Source organism: Thunnus thynnus, chromosome 20 (assembly GCF_963924715.1).
Source record: "Thunnus thynnus chromosome 20, fThuThy2.1, whole genome shotgun sequence".
Taxonomy (NCBI): Eukaryota; Metazoa; Chordata; class Actinopteri; order Scombriformes; family Scombridae; genus Thunnus; species Thunnus thynnus.
The window spans coordinates 9,210,570-9,225,965 of record NC_089536.1 but is presented as its reverse complement, the minus strand read 5'-3'; the positions used below and the strand labels follow the sequence as shown (position 1 = coordinate 9,225,965).

Sequence of the window (15,396 nt, the reverse complement as noted above, 5' to 3'; positions counted from 1 at the left end):
TTTTCTCATGTGCGAATCATCGTAATGTGAAGTTTCCGTCCTATAATTAACCTCATATGTACATTTTTTTACATGCTGAAGTTGATTAAGTCTGAACTCAAACATAAACTACATCCAACATCCTTTCTGCAGTTCTCTCTCTCTGCATCCTTGAACATGACCTACACACATGTTGTACAGGATTAACTTCAATGATGCACTTCTGCACATCTGGTATGCAGCTAACTGAAAATGCTACAACATGATGACCAAAGCACATCTGGGTTTGTTGTACTTCTGTGCAACTTCCCTGTGAATCTGATGTTTTTTTTAATGTATTCTTAATTAGATATGCATTAAATATGTGTACATTTAAACATAATTAATGCCTAAACAGGATAATTTGAGTATTAAGGTCTCAGAAACATACACAAACACATTAATTTGTCATTGCAGATGTTCAGTTTGTTGTTTTTCTTACTCTGTCATCAATTTCTCCACAAAAGCTCATTAAAGTTTCCTAAAATCTAATCTAAAATTATCACCTGACAACCCGTTCATCCATGTAAAGAAAAACATTTTACAGCACAGATGATAAAAAAAAAAAAAAAAACACACAACAGGGTTCTGATTTTCAAATATTTGTGTGGTTTTATTCCATCTCATCCTGACGACTGTGGCACAAATCTGAGTTTTACACACGGAAATGATTCAAACCTCTCAAGATAAATCACGCACACGAGTCTCAAGACCTCTACCTCCATTCTGGCAGAAGAGGGCGGTATCCTCCACCTTTAATCACACGTCAGCCTCTCACTCAATCACCGTTTCAGACTGTTCATCCACGCTCATAAATGTCACTTCCTGTAAACCGTGCATAGAAGTAGCTTCTGGTTTTAACATCAGTTTAAAAAAAAAAAATAAAATAACAGAAAAACCAGCAGTGTTGTTGCCCCTGCCACTTAGTAGAAGGCACAGATTGAAAAGGGAGCTTTGCTGACAGAAAACAGCACCATTACAGAGAGTTGAAACAGTAAAACAGCTGCAGATGAGCCAAACAAACCATGAAGTAACACAGAAAAAAAAGAGTTTTAATGTGGCAAACTAAAGCACAGTTCCTGAGAAAAGATCATTTGGTTTCTCAACAGGATTTCATAATGCCCTTCGTATCTGCTTCATTATAAGAAATCAGAAAATAGAAATTTAGAGCCAAAAAGAGACGAGCTGATAAAAAATAAAGTGTGACATGATTAATCAAACGTCCCACAACTAGTTCCCGTTAAGCACCGATTTGGGAATGAGCATTTCATTATCACCCCTTTATCACTGACAACTAGAAAAATAAAGACAAACTACATAAACACGTATGTATTCACTCTTTGTGTATTGACTAGATTAATACTAACGAGCCTCAGAGGCCTTTGTTGAAGTAGACACGTTGTACGCCGTCTCCGTACTGAGTCATGATGGAGTCTCTCAGCTCGGGCTCCAGCTTCGACACAGCCATAGAGCTGTTATAGACAGAGAGAGAGAGACAGAGAGAGAGAGAGAGAGAGAGAGAGAGATTAGAAAGGGGAAACAGGGACACAGAGAGGAAGAGAAACATGGTCAGAATTAACTTGTTTTGATTTAAGAAGCAAACACTGGTTTACATTTTCTATGACCTTCAAAAGTCCTCAGTTTTTGAACATTCGTCCAAATTCTTGCATCTAATCAGCTAATTTCCAAAAATCTTCCTCATCATTTCATGTCTTATATTTTAAAGGATTGAGTCACAGTTTTTTAAGTTTGTCTTAAAACAATCAGGAGCCAAAATGAACATTGACACATTGTTTTGCTTTCTGTAATCAGAGAGGCGCCTTTACACTGTGCGATTTTGAGATTTCCAAGATGAAAAGTTGTCCACTGACGTCCGATATAGAGACCAAAGACAACATGAAGAAAAAGTCCTAGTAGACCAAAATCTCACAATCTGACTACTGCTACGACCCGTGTCTACAAACAAACCATTTAGAGTACAACATAAGATGACACAATATGTCACGCAGGTGAATTCTGTAAATGCAGTTTTTTGAATAAAGTTCTGGGTTGAAACACATTTGTTCTCCTTAAAAGGGGACATATACAGATTTTCAGGTATATATTTATATTCTGGGGCTCTACTGGAATATCTTTGGATAATTTAGAGTAAAAAAAACCTCCTTATTTATCTTATACTGGTCCTTTATGCAGCCCCTCAGTTCAGCCTCTGTCTGAAACAGGCTGTTTTAGCTCCTGTCTCTTTAAGGCCCGCCTCCTGATGAGCCCACTGTGTTCTGATTGGCCAGTTTCAGGAAGCTGACCTTAAGAAGCAACATAAACAAACAGTAGTTGTCAGATATCACTTCTTTTTCTCTTTCTTTACTCGAAATGGAAACTTCTCAAATACATGTTAAGAGCCTGAATCTGATCTGAAATATGCGAGTGGACAACTTTAGCAATAAAGTCTAGGGAACAGACGGCCGTTTGTGGGCATGTGCGAACAATCTGACATCATCACGAGGAGGAAGTAGAGGTAACTTTGCAAACGAAGCGTTCAGAGTAGGCTGAAGGCCTACAGTATTTTTACATACATCCACCTCAAGTTTTGGAACTTTGACCATGTTTAACATAGATATCTGACATCATAACAGTATAGAAATAACAGAAAATCACAAAAACCACGATATGTCCCCTTTAATATGTCAATATCAGTTTGTGTGACTTTGCTGCGGCTACGATTCATCACGTATTCAGCGCACAATCCGACAGCAAACTGATATCTTACAGTCCGACACAGATTGTGACTGCCTCGCACAATGTGACGTGCAATAAACATAAACAATCGTTGTTGCACAGTCTAAAGGCGCCTTTAGTCTATAAGCTATGTGTGTCAACAGGTGGAAGTACAGTAACGGGTCGGTTACCATCTCTGAGGGAACAGCGAGCAGGCAGCCGGCACCATGAAGATCAAACTTTTGAATAGAAAACAAAAAGAGAAACAGTTTATTCCTCCCCCGAAACACTACAAGGACATCAAAACCCCCGTAAACTCCCTCACACATGTCCTACTTACAACACTCCCACCATCATCACTTGAATTGGTCCGTGGAGATACGTGATTCTCTGTGAAAAGACGTAAAGAACCTGATGACAGATGCACCCGTCGATGTTGGAAACTTTAGCAGGATGACAGTAAAGGAAGCAAAGATCTAACCTGCATGAACTTGTATTTTTCCAGCCTCTGCATGATGATGGGAAGGATGACTGACAGAAGAGGAGCGACAAGTTAGTTGTTGTGATAATTTAAGAGTATTAAAATAAGACGATCATTTAGAAGATGAGGTTTTTTTTTATTTGCATACTCATTCCTGGTGCGGCCATGGTGATCCGTGAGACGACCACCTGCGTGATGCCTTTTATTGCAGCTTTCTACAGAGGAGATAAAAGAGGAACGATTTGTGAAAAGTGAAGGAACGTTTTTGTGAAATTAACAAATTACAAAACGTCGATGTAAGCGTGTCGGGAGTACTGACCTTAGAGTGGCCCAGTTTGTTGCCGTTTTCATCTGTGACAGCAATGCCGTTCAGGATTTCTCTGAGAAAACAGAAACAAACTGATGGTGAACTGAACTGAAAGGGAAAAGGAATGTGAGATGTGGTTTCCTTATCATACCGCCGGCCGCGACACTCGCCGCTCTGTTATTTAGTGGATATTTTGACTTCACTGTAAAAGCACACAGGAGCCTTCAGGGAGAACATTTAGTGATAAAAACAAAACAGAGAAAGGGCCACATTGACTGAAATATGAAGAGTATTATATGGCAACTATATTCACATCGACCTTCATTTTGTTTTATGTTTTGCAGGTGTTATTAAAACATATTTTAATTTAGTTTCTACACAGAATTTCTACTTCATAAACGTGATTAAAGCTCTGACAGCAGTTTTGAAAGAAGATCCAGACCCAGACTATAATCAATAAATCAGTATAGATACATTAAGGCTCTCAGGGATCCTACTGGGAAGGTGACCTGTTTGCACCCTCTTGCCCATGTATGTGTCAGCTAAACTGGGTTTGTGTGTGTAGTAGGTTTGTGCCAGCCAGAGCGGATGTTGGACTGGACAGATGCCCACAAACCACTGAGTCTTTTTCCCCCCCGAAAAAACAGTAGGAAAAGAAAAAACACAGTATAAACAGGCAGCGCAGATGAAAGAATGATCTGATGGCCTGTTTAGTTAAGTTAGAGCTTTCATTTCTCAAATTGGGTGAGTTTTAAAACATTATCTGGGTCACTTGTTTTTTTTGTTTTTTTTAAAGTTCAGCCTTATGAAAAATGAACTGAGAACCAAGATAACCAGGAAACATCCAGGTCTGTCAAGTGGAAAATGAATGAGCCTTGGATTTTAGTGGTGCTGGATGCTTTTTTTGGTGCACAGAGGAAAAACAAGACAAGTCAGCAATGTGTGTTAATGTTTCTTGTAGGAGTTTCACACGCAGGCTTTATGATCAATGCTTTTAAATTTTAAGGACGTGCTCAGCAGCTGTCGGTCATAATTTAAGTTTGATACATCCTTTGTGACACATACAGAACATTCACATCGTAAGTTTACGTATGGGAGGTGAGTGTTTTGCTGGCAGAAACTGCAACAACGTAGGCGAGAGTCGGCCTCCGTGTTGCTGTGTTTTTACAGCGGTGGGCTTGTTTGTTTCATGTAAGGCTGGGTATCGATACCAGATACCTTTAAGATATTGAACGAAATAAGCCAGTACCAAGCAATACTGAAACTTCTCCAGTCAAACGATAACTGCATTCGATGCTTTTTGTACGCAGATCTGGAAGAAATGACTGTTTGTATGGTTTTCGCGTTCATCGATTTAATGCAACGTGTGATTGGCAGCAGCTACGATCCCTACAGTCTGCGGTGATGATACTTCATTGTACAGTTATTTAATGAATATTTCAATAATCTGAACACTTTCAAAATGTATTTGTGTAAAAATTATTTGAATGGGGAGGAGTGCAGGCATTTTACATAATGCTTTCATTCATATGATGGGTATTGAACGATGCACTCTACTGGTATCAGTATCACTTTAAGGGTACTGGTATTGTAATTTTTTAAACAATACCCAGCTCTAGTCTCATGGTATGACTAGTTAACCTAATATACTGTAGGTTCATGTAATGATCAAACAGCTGCAGCAAATATCTAAATTGATGGCTGAATTCTGTCCAACAGCGTCACTGAAATTAAGTAGAACATTTGTTTCTTATAACAGCTCTTGTGGAAAAAAATCGAATGCCCACTGAATTCCGCCCGATGCCACGGCTGCACGCATCTAGTCAACATGAAACTTTTGACACACATCTCTTCTCTTCAGATAGGAGGCTGCGTGAACACCTACTTAACACAGGAAATGTGTCGTCGGGGCTTCTCAGAAAAGCTCTGAGAAAGTCACTTTGATTTCAGCACATCTCCGAAAGGAAATCAGTACAATACCGTGTAACAACTGCCTACCAGAAAAACATATATATATATATATATATATATGTTTTTCTGGTGATGGACTCACTGTTGCCTCATCATGGGAATGTTAACACAGTTGGCTGCGGCCACCGCTGCAAAAGGAACCCAGCGAGCGATGAGAGGAGGAGCTTTCTGTAGGAGAAAGACAAAAAAAAACAATAAAATAAAGCAGCTGAAGAAATGTTCCCTTATCTAAATATGAATAAAACAATAACCGAGTGCTAAAATCATCACTCACAAATAGATCTTTTTCACAGACGTCATGGAAAAGCACAGATGTAAATTCACAACAGTAATATTTTCTGCATCTCATGAATCTTCATATGATGCCTTGTTACTGTAACATCATTACTGTTATGATCAGTCGAAATATGAGCTGTGAGAAAGGTCTGTTACAGTAACTGACATCTTTATGACGTCTTTTAATACACAAACTAACACTAGACGAGTTGTCTGCAGGTGCTGAGAAAGTTTTAAAAATGTTTTGGGAAAAAAAACCAAAAAAAAACAAAGCTCAAGGTCCACTTACTAGCTTTTATCCTGATCTTTCAAATGTGACTCATGGTTTTTTTCCAAGGGGAAGTTTAGAAAGGTTTACAATCTGATTTATGAGCTTATCACACGCATATTATGATTGTATGATATCTAAATTAACTGGTAAATCATAACCTCTGTAAACACCATCTGCAGAGGATGACTGTGGTCAAAGCTCTGGAAAAAGCTGATAAGTGGACCTTTGTTCAAGGTTTTTTACCCCTAATATCAAGAATAAACTTTCACATTAAATATTCACAGTTCATTCGGCCGAGCAACTAAAAAGTTCTGATAACACGAGACCGTGACACATCTGGATTATTCGTCAATTCTTAAATTATCCAGATGAGTTTGGTGACAAAATAATTTCCTCTCAGTAAATCTCGTGCAGGTTCAGACAACATGTGCGTTTGTACCTTTGTGTAGAGGTTGAGTCCGACTGCTGTCGCTAAAGCTGTGCTGGTTGCTGTAACGTAGGCTACTCCGATCTGCCTGAGAGAGACGACAGAGACACAGGACATCAGCTGTTTTAGGATTACGAACACTGAGATTAACGATCATACAGTCAGTAAAGCACATTTTACACTTGTCTTTTCAAGTTTCTCCCGTCAGGATCAGATTTAATACACTTAACATGCCAGACTCCACTTACTTCATCAGTTCAGTTTAGCTAGGTAGCTAACAACATGAGTGACTAACATGGAGGACCTACAAGCAAGACAATAGTTTTGCTCGTCTACTTGAGCTCTCACACACACAAAGATCATTAAGTGGTTGCACTGATTAGAGATCAGACAAACATTAGCGCGTTACACCTTCTGTATGACCGTTTGTGTCGAATCTATGAGAGTCTTCTCGTCGTTGTCATGACACAAAAAGAAAGACGGCAGCTCATTTCAGCTGATGCTGTTAGCAGCTACTTCTTGTTGACGTAGTTCCTCTTGGGAGGAGTATAGATTATGTATGAATCTCGGAGAGACAGATGTGTTTACGACTTTTCAGCATCTGGCTCTATATTGCTGCCTGGTTGGATTTAGACATCAGGCCTTTCTGATATCAGATAGTTATCTGATTGGAGACTGGATATCCGATATCAAAAACATTTCAGACGGATTGTTTAAACCACCTCGGGAGAAGCTGTTGAAAACGCATCCGTCATATGTAAGCTATACTCCTCCCAAGTGTAACTACGTCAGCAAGAGGTCTGTGGAAGTCGTCTCTACAGGGTCTGTCCCCTGTGATAATGGCAGCTACAGTTACACAGAAATTACACTGCTGTCATCCTTCCTGTCGCATATAAAGTAACAGGACGGATTAACACCAAGCTGTTGTAATGTTTATCTGATTTCAGATCAGTTCTGAATGATCTGTATGTGTGTGTGTGTGTGTGTGTGTGTGAGCTCCTGAACACGATAAAACTTTGTCTTGCTCATAGATACACATTCACATTACTTCTGAAGTGGCCCAAATGTGAATTTATTTTGCCTCCAAAGCCACATTTACGCTGCATGTCATGTTTCCTGTTTACATCTACTTTTACAAGTGACCAATGTCCGATACCTGTGTTTACATTTGAAACAACCCGCATGCATAAACGAGGGTTTAGTTACTGAAAGGGAAGTAAACAATTTGTTCTTGTTTTTTTTAGCGGACAGTAGTTGTGCCAGCCGTGCACGTGAAAATAACGTTATACGTCATTAAAATGCCAAAAAGGATAAGATGGTCGCATTTTCAATGACGTGTGAATCGCAGTGACGGGGAATATCCGATCTGTCCGTTTAGATGACAGTCGCATCGGCAGATATCCGATTACTATCAGATTTATTTCCACATATCATTAAGGCCCGAAATGGATCTGAGAACATCTGATTCCATGTGCTTTTTTCCTGTTTACACGTTCATAATACATATCTGATCTGTGCCACATGCGAGGAAAAAAAAAAAAAAAATCGGAATTGGGTCACTTGTACCAGGCAACGTAAATGCGGCCTAAGTGACTCAGATCTGATGTTTTTCATATCAGATCTGATGTTTTTCATATCAGATCTGGGCCATATGTGGTTCCAGATCTGATTCATTCTGATCTCTGGCTGTGTGACCACTGACAGCAGTCGTATATCGACTGTCGTCATCATTCAGCAGAACCACTTATAGTTATAACTAAACTGCTAAAAACGCAAAAGTTATTTCTTTCTTTTTGGCAGTTACCAAAAAAGCTTCAGGTCCATTTCCACCACCGTCTGGACTGGAGAAGGGGGGCTGACACTGACTAACATCTGGATATGAGACACACTGGATGTGACAGAGTGTAAACGGGGTCTGAGTTCTTACTTTGGAGTGATGGGTGAGGCAGCGTTGCGGTTGGTGTAGTTGACCAGAGCGTTGAAGGACTGATTCACCCACTGCCAGAACACCACAGCAGGAACTGTCCTAGAAAACAGACAGTTATGAAACCTCTAAAAGCTTCCTCTGTGAAAATGTAGGATGTGGTCGAACGCAGCTCGTCCGGTTTGCTCTCGGGTACCTGTAGAACTGCAGCATGAAGCCGGTGATGGCCATGCCTCCGGGGACCTGGAAGGACATTCGGCCGATGATGTTCATGCGGTCTCCGGTGTCCGGGTGGAAGGCCGAGTCGTACAGCTTCTTAGCATAGTGGAGCTGCTCCTCTGTGGTGCCGGGGGGAACGGATCCTGCCCTACAAAGCACAAAAAACACACACTGAACACATTCGCTAACACAAGACGTTAGCAGACATTTTTTCCACCGTCGACTACCTGCGGAAACATTCTTGTAAAGCCTGTTTTTCTTTTTTTGGGGGCTCATTTTTCTTGTTGAAACTTGCAGGTGACAGTTAAAATGCAGACACCAGGGCACGAGCCAGACTATAAAGGGAAAATCCACCTGAAAGCAGATGTCTTATACAGCACAGTTCCAGCTTTATACTTCTGTCTGAGATATTACATTTTATTATTATATTTACATTCGTTCTAATTTAAACATATACATTTGTATAAATGAAGTCAGTCAACAAGTCAGCATTTATGGACCACACCCAAAAAAAGGTGTCATCTGAGATACTTGGGATGAAGTTCATAAAATATGCAGAAATTCAGATACTAATGTACTCTAATGTACAGAATTATTGCAATAGCATGACGTTATTTTTTGCTGAAAGGCTGATTTAAAAAAAGGTTCAAGATTTGCCACAATTACAGTCTGTGTGTGTGTGTTAGCGTTCTTTTTTAGAGTCCATTTCCTTACCTGCAGCTTTCTACTAAAGCTTTGGCCTCATCCAGACGTGAGTCAGGCAAGATCGCCGTTCGACAGTCTGTGATGTTGAAGAAGTGTTTCAGTCGGCCCATAAACGTGGACTGATCCCATTGTGGTGCGTCGATGTCGAATGAACTCAAAGCCATCGTGGTTGTTAAACAGCAGTCCCAAATTAATTCATTAAAAAGTCTCAACAGCAGCTATTTACGCTCCAAAAGGCTTCTCAGCAGCTGCAGTCGAAATCTGAAGGGAGAAGAATAGTACGATTAGCTGCAAGTGATGTTAAAGATATAGAAATGATAAAACAATAAAATACATCTGACTGTTGTCCCGACTGTTCCAGCTACAACTAAAACATTAACTGATTCATAGTTTCTTGTCAGTTTTACACAAACAGTCCCACCTGGTTCATGTTTGGTTACCTGTCTGTCAAACCAGCCAGACCTAGTCTGAGCTGATGCAACACTGACAGAGTTTTAGCTCAGTGGGTCAGAGAGGCCCAAACTGCTTTACCTTTGAACTCTCATTCCCACAGACTCGCTCAGAGGTTTGTGTCCATGTGTGTGTGTGTGTGTGTGTGTGTGTGTGTGTGTGTGTGTGTGTGTGTGTGTGTGTGTATAAGTGTGCACACAAACCTTGTCTACCAAAAACTTTAGTGTGGACTTTAGTTTATTTGACTTTGACTTTATAAGACATAAAGATACAAGAAAGTCTTCTATGTAAAAAGATTAAAGACACATGAGTCCAGGTGACTAGATATGACTTCATATTACCAGCAAACCAATACAATAGATACTAATGTTGAAACAATTAGTCAATAAATCAATTGACAGAAAATCAATAGTCAACTATTTTGATAGTCAATTAATTGTTTATGTAACTTTTCAAGCAAAAAACTCCTGGTTCCAGTTTTTCAAATGCAAGAATGTGCTACTTTTCTCTGTTTTTGTTTTCTATTAAGACTATTACTATACTATTACAACTACTACTATTACTATACTATTACTACCACTATTACTAATTACTACTATACTATTAAGTGGAAAAACATGACATCTGAAGACGTAACCTTGGGAAGTTGTGATGGACTTTTCTTTCTACCATTTTCTGGCATTTTATAGATGAAACAATTAATCGACAGAATAAGAAAAGAAAATAATCATTAGTTGTAGCGCTAAAAAATACCTAAATTATCATCATTAAAATCAAGTCAAACAGCAAAAAATAAACTATAAATATTAAAGTTGTAACTAGAATGATTAGTTTACACTGACAACCATTTGACGTACATTTCAAAATTATGATGGTTACATTAACTTTATTATGTGCGAAGGTAATTTATTTGCTTTAAATATCTCAGTCTAGTGTGTGTGAGTTTAGGGCTGCAACTAATGATTATTTTCATTATCGGTTAACTTGCCGATTATTTTCTTGATTATTGGTTAGCTGTTTGGTCCGTGAAATGATAAAAAAGTAGCAAAAAAATGCCATTGACCATTTCTTAGAGCCTATAGTGATGCCTTTGATTTGCTTGTTTTGTCCAAAGAAAAGTCCAGAATCTTATATAATCTTTTATATCCGATGATATTCAACTGACTGTTAAGTGTTGAAGAAAAACAGCAAATTTTCACATTTAAGAAGTTGAAATTAGATAAATTGTTTTTTTTCCTTGAAAAATGACTGCTTTTTTCTGTCATTTGTAACTGCTTTAAATAAGAAGGCTGTAACTAAAGTATTGTCATTATAGTTTAATCTGCTTATTAATTGTGTAGTATATGAAATATTTTTTTTTTAAATTGTGAAAAAATGGCATTCACCATTTCTCAGAGGCCACGGTGATGTTTTCAGTTTGCTTGTTTTGTCTGAATAAAGTCTAAAATGTTAAGATGTTCAATTAACTGTCATATATGACAAAGAAAAACAGCAAATCTTTTCATTTGAGAAGTTGCAACCATAAAATATTCGGCATTTTTGCTTTAAAAATGACTGAAACAATGAATCAATTATCAGAATAGTTTCAGATTAATTTTCTGATGATGGACTAATCGTTGCAGCTTTAGCCTCCAAATGTACCCACAGAGCTGCTGTTTGCTAACGTTACGTGTGCCCTTGAGTTTAAACCCAACACAATCCTGAACAAACACTAACTCCCTTTAAATACTCGAGGGCCAAACTTCCACTAGAAATCATTGACCACCTCCTGGTAAATGGTCGTTTTGGGTTTTGCAGCTGCAGCTCGCTGCTCCCTCTGACCCAGAATCTGCTGACTAGAGCTGGATCTATCCAAACATCCCACTGCACTTCTTCATCATTACATTACTAATTATTCACCGCAGGTTTTAGGTGGAGACAAATCTCACAACAGCAACAAAACTTTCCTATGTGGTATAATCTTCTTAACTAAAGGGCATGTGAAGAGTATATCAGGGCTCTTTGAAGGCTCAGTCTGGCTGGAACTGGATTGTTCCTGGAGCTGTTTGTTTAGAAACTAGGCTAAAGGCCTGCAAGACCTTGTGGGGAACACGGCACATCAGCCAAAAGTCAACATCGCCCTACTTTCTGAATCTGTTCCATGACATACCAATACAAATACATAAACAAAGACTGGAAGTGATAGAATGAAACTGGGTCGTTACGGAAGTAGACGACACAATGTATTTTTTGATTAGTTGATTAATCATTTGCTCTATAAAATGTTTAAAATTACTGGAAATAACGTCCCCACTCCTAATTTTCCAGAGCCAAAGGTGACATTCTCAGATATTTTTTTTGTCTGACAAAGAGAAGACTCAATATACAACGATATAAAACAAAGACCCTGTTTACACTTGGTTTTAAAATGTGTCTTGGTCAGATCAGAACACAAGTGGACCCATTGTGATCTGATCACTTAAACCACTTGCTAAGGTGGTTCTGGGACGCATTTGACCAAATATCATTTGTGGTGTAAACGCTAATGCGTCCCCAACAAGGACGTAACAGGAAAATACGTCATCAATGCAGGACACGATGGTTGTTTAGTTGACAGAGCGCCAACACTTAACGACATTGTCCTGCCAATCTCAACTGTTGGAATCACCTGTACATGTAAATTAGGTCTTGAAACCTTTTTGTTTTCTTAGTTAGCCTGTGCGAAACAAATCTGGCGCTTGTCTGGTAATAACTTTGCACGGGGCCTTTGACCTTCTAGCGGAAGTGATAAGTAGGAACAAAATCTGAACACAAGTGGTCAGCTCAAGTAGGTCTACCTGTGGACTCGCAGTATCTACATGACACACCCAGTTGGTTAGGTTTTAGGCATGAGCAGTGAGATGGTTAGGGTTAGAGGTCAGGGGAGTGGGGGTCATGTAGGTCTGCAAGACTGCAGATGGACCCTTTTTGCTCAGCTGGACACCTTGGAGACACATGATGTGTCTCGGCTGTCCACTTGGAACAAGCAAATGTTTAGAGCTGCAACCATTAGTCGATTGACAGGAAGTTAAATCGGCAGTTATTCTGATAATCGAATAATCGCTTTAGTTGTTTTCTAAGCAAAAATGCCAAATATTCAGTGGTTGAAGCTTCTCTAACGTCAGCATTTGAAGGTTTTTTTGTGTCATATGTGACTGTAAACTGAATATCTTTGGATTTTGGATGGTTGCTCGGACAAAACAGGACATTTGAAGACATTACATTGAGCTTTAAGAAATTATAAAACAAGACTAAAGAGGTCAAAACTCCAGCAAAACTTGTATATAGAACAACTTTATTGTTAGACCAACGTGTTTCGGCACATAGTAATGTGTTTTATGATGACCCTGATGAAGGCCACAAGCCAAAACGCGTTGGTCTACAATAAACTTGTTCTATATATTACAAGTGTTGCTGGAGTTTTGACCTCTTTAGACTTCTTTCCCTTCTCCGTGCACCTTGGAAGTTAAGTGAAGTTGTGCCAGAAACCCATTCAATGCATCTACAGAAATTATAAACAGGCATATTTCTCTATTTTCTGACATTTTATAGACAAAGTGATTAATTGAGAAAATTATCAGAAAATGAATCGATAATGAAAATAATTGTTAGTTACAGCTGTACAAATGTTTGTTTGATAAATGACTTAAACAATAATCAGTTATAAAAATGGTTGTCTATGAGTTTTCTCACGATCAACTAATGGTTTCAGCACAACGATCTATTCAGAATCACACAACTAAATGAAAAAAACTCTACGGATACATCTCAAGATTTGCAGATGTTTCGTTGTTCATATACCTGCAACTTCACCTGTTTCAATGAACTGATGTATTAGCAAACTGATACAGATATCAGGAAGCTGAAACATATTAATCGATCAACAGAAAATAATCAGACATTATTTTGATTAGGTGTTTAATCATCCCAGTCATTTTATCAAGGATGGAGTCACAGTTTGTCAAGTTTGTCTTAAAACAACCTTCAGGTGCCCAAATGAACATTGAAACTAGAGCCTGGCAATGAGGACAAAATCAAATATCATGATACTTTTGACCAAATACCCCGATATCGATATTGTGACAATATTGTAGGGATGACTGTTGGTGCTTTCATAAAATATTTACACAATGAGATTTTTGATAAACAATCATCAGTAATGTGGTTATAATGATTAAGTGGGTAAAAGTAAATGGAACAGGTACAACAGTCTGGTAAGTTTAGAAAATTACATCAATTTACTGTGATGCAGCCTTTAAAACCAGGAAAAGACAACACTTACACCATATCACGATATTACGATATCCAAATCTAAGACGATATCTAGTATCATACCATGATATCAATACAATATCGATATTTTGCCCAGCCCTGAACAGTCCTCCTGTTCATACTGGCCATTAGAAGATCCACTTGATATGAGTAACTCAGACTACTGAAGCCTCATATAAGCCTCAGATCAACTTTTAAATGCATTTTTACACTAAATGACTGTGTGGACACATTGTGGATTTTGGTCTCCATCACTTACATGGAACCACATTTGAAGGGGATCTTTTAATAGCCAGAATGAACAGGAGGAATGATTACAGCGAGAAAAACCTCTTTCACTGTTCATATGAGCACTTGACCGCTGACTTGAAAAATTGTGAACCTAAAATGTTTAATTAATGGATTATTTGAGGCAATAATGGGCTCGATGATGATAATAATCATTAATTGCAGCCCTGCATGAAGAGAAAAGTGTTTTGAACTTGTCTGTATGTACGTTGCATGTGAATAGTGCAGCTGACACAAGTTACAAAACTAACATGAGCTTTTTTAGGTTCAACAGACGCTTGACAAACTGGATCTGCAGGCCAGAGCACAGCCAGCATCTGGAACACCAGTCAACACTGAAATCTCACCAGTTTAACAGCTTGTGCGTGAGTAAAATGTCTTAAATTGTATGCAAACGTGCCCTCAAACAAGTAAATAAACATTATGTGTGGACATAGTGGCTACTTGTGTGAAGATCACCGACTAAACTGGTGTGAGAAGGGAGTTCAGACATGTCAGCCGGGAGCTCACAGACTGATGCAACTGACCGCTCAGCTACAGTCTGACTTCCGCAAACAGACACCCAGCTGCTGCCGTGTGGACACTCAGTCTGCAACCTGCAACACGAAAAAACACAAAACATACCTTTACGAGACTCCTCAGCTGCCCAGCAGAGTAACCTGTCAGTACTCAAAATGTGCTCGTGTGGCATAGTAAAGAAATGTGCACGTGGCATGCAGTCCTCCAATCACGAGCTGGGGCAGCTCCCGGCGAAAACAACAAACATTTGCTTCTGTGTGTCTAAACAAAACACATGTATGAACGGAGAAATGAAACACATGTATGAACTGTAACTTATTGAAACGTCTGTGGGCAAGAACTGTCAGGAGAAGGAAACACGTAGAAGTTTAACCGGCCTACATGTGATACATTCACGGGTAGCTAAGAGCTAAACTGGTCCTCCATACTTTTTTAAAGAAAAACTTTATTTATCATGACACATACCAAGGACAATAAAATAAAGATAAAATAGAGTAAAATAAAATAAAAATAAATGAATAAAAAATATTAAATG

General features: G+C 38.8%; 1 protein-coding gene across 4 annotated transcripts; it reads right to left on the bottom strand.

Moving 5' to 3' along the window:
* Nucleotides 1–604: 604 nt before the first annotated feature.
* Nucleotides 605–15,294, bottom strand: sfxn2 (sideroflexin 2). Of its 4 annotated transcripts, XM_067575753.1 has the most exons (13): nucleotides 15,243–15,258; nucleotides 14,967–15,114; nucleotides 9,324–9,575; nucleotides 8,587–8,757; nucleotides 8,394–8,492; nucleotides 6,479–6,554; nucleotides 5,575–5,660; nucleotides 3,534–3,594; nucleotides 3,363–3,429; nucleotides 3,215–3,264; nucleotides 3,074–3,123; nucleotides 2,925–2,972; nucleotides 605–1,490 (listed from the first exon to the last, which is right to left on the bottom strand). In XM_067575753.1, the coding sequence occupies exons 3-13, from the start codon at nucleotides 9,476–9,478 to the stop codon at nucleotides 1,391–1,393; spliced, it is 963 nt and encodes a 320-aa protein (XP_067431854.1). In that variant the 5' UTR covers nucleotides 9,479–9,575; nucleotides 14,967–15,114; nucleotides 15,243–15,258; the 3' UTR covers nucleotides 605–1,390. The 4 variants fall into 4 exon arrangements, with proteins under 4 accessions (XP_067431854.1, XP_067431853.1, XP_067431855.1 ...); XM_067575752.1 differs by having other exon boundaries at nucleotides 14,967–15,294; XM_067575754.1 differs by lacking the exons at nucleotides 14,967–15,114; nucleotides 15,243–15,258 and adding an exon at nucleotides 9,736–9,796.
* Nucleotides 15,295–15,396: the final 102 nt, after the last annotated feature.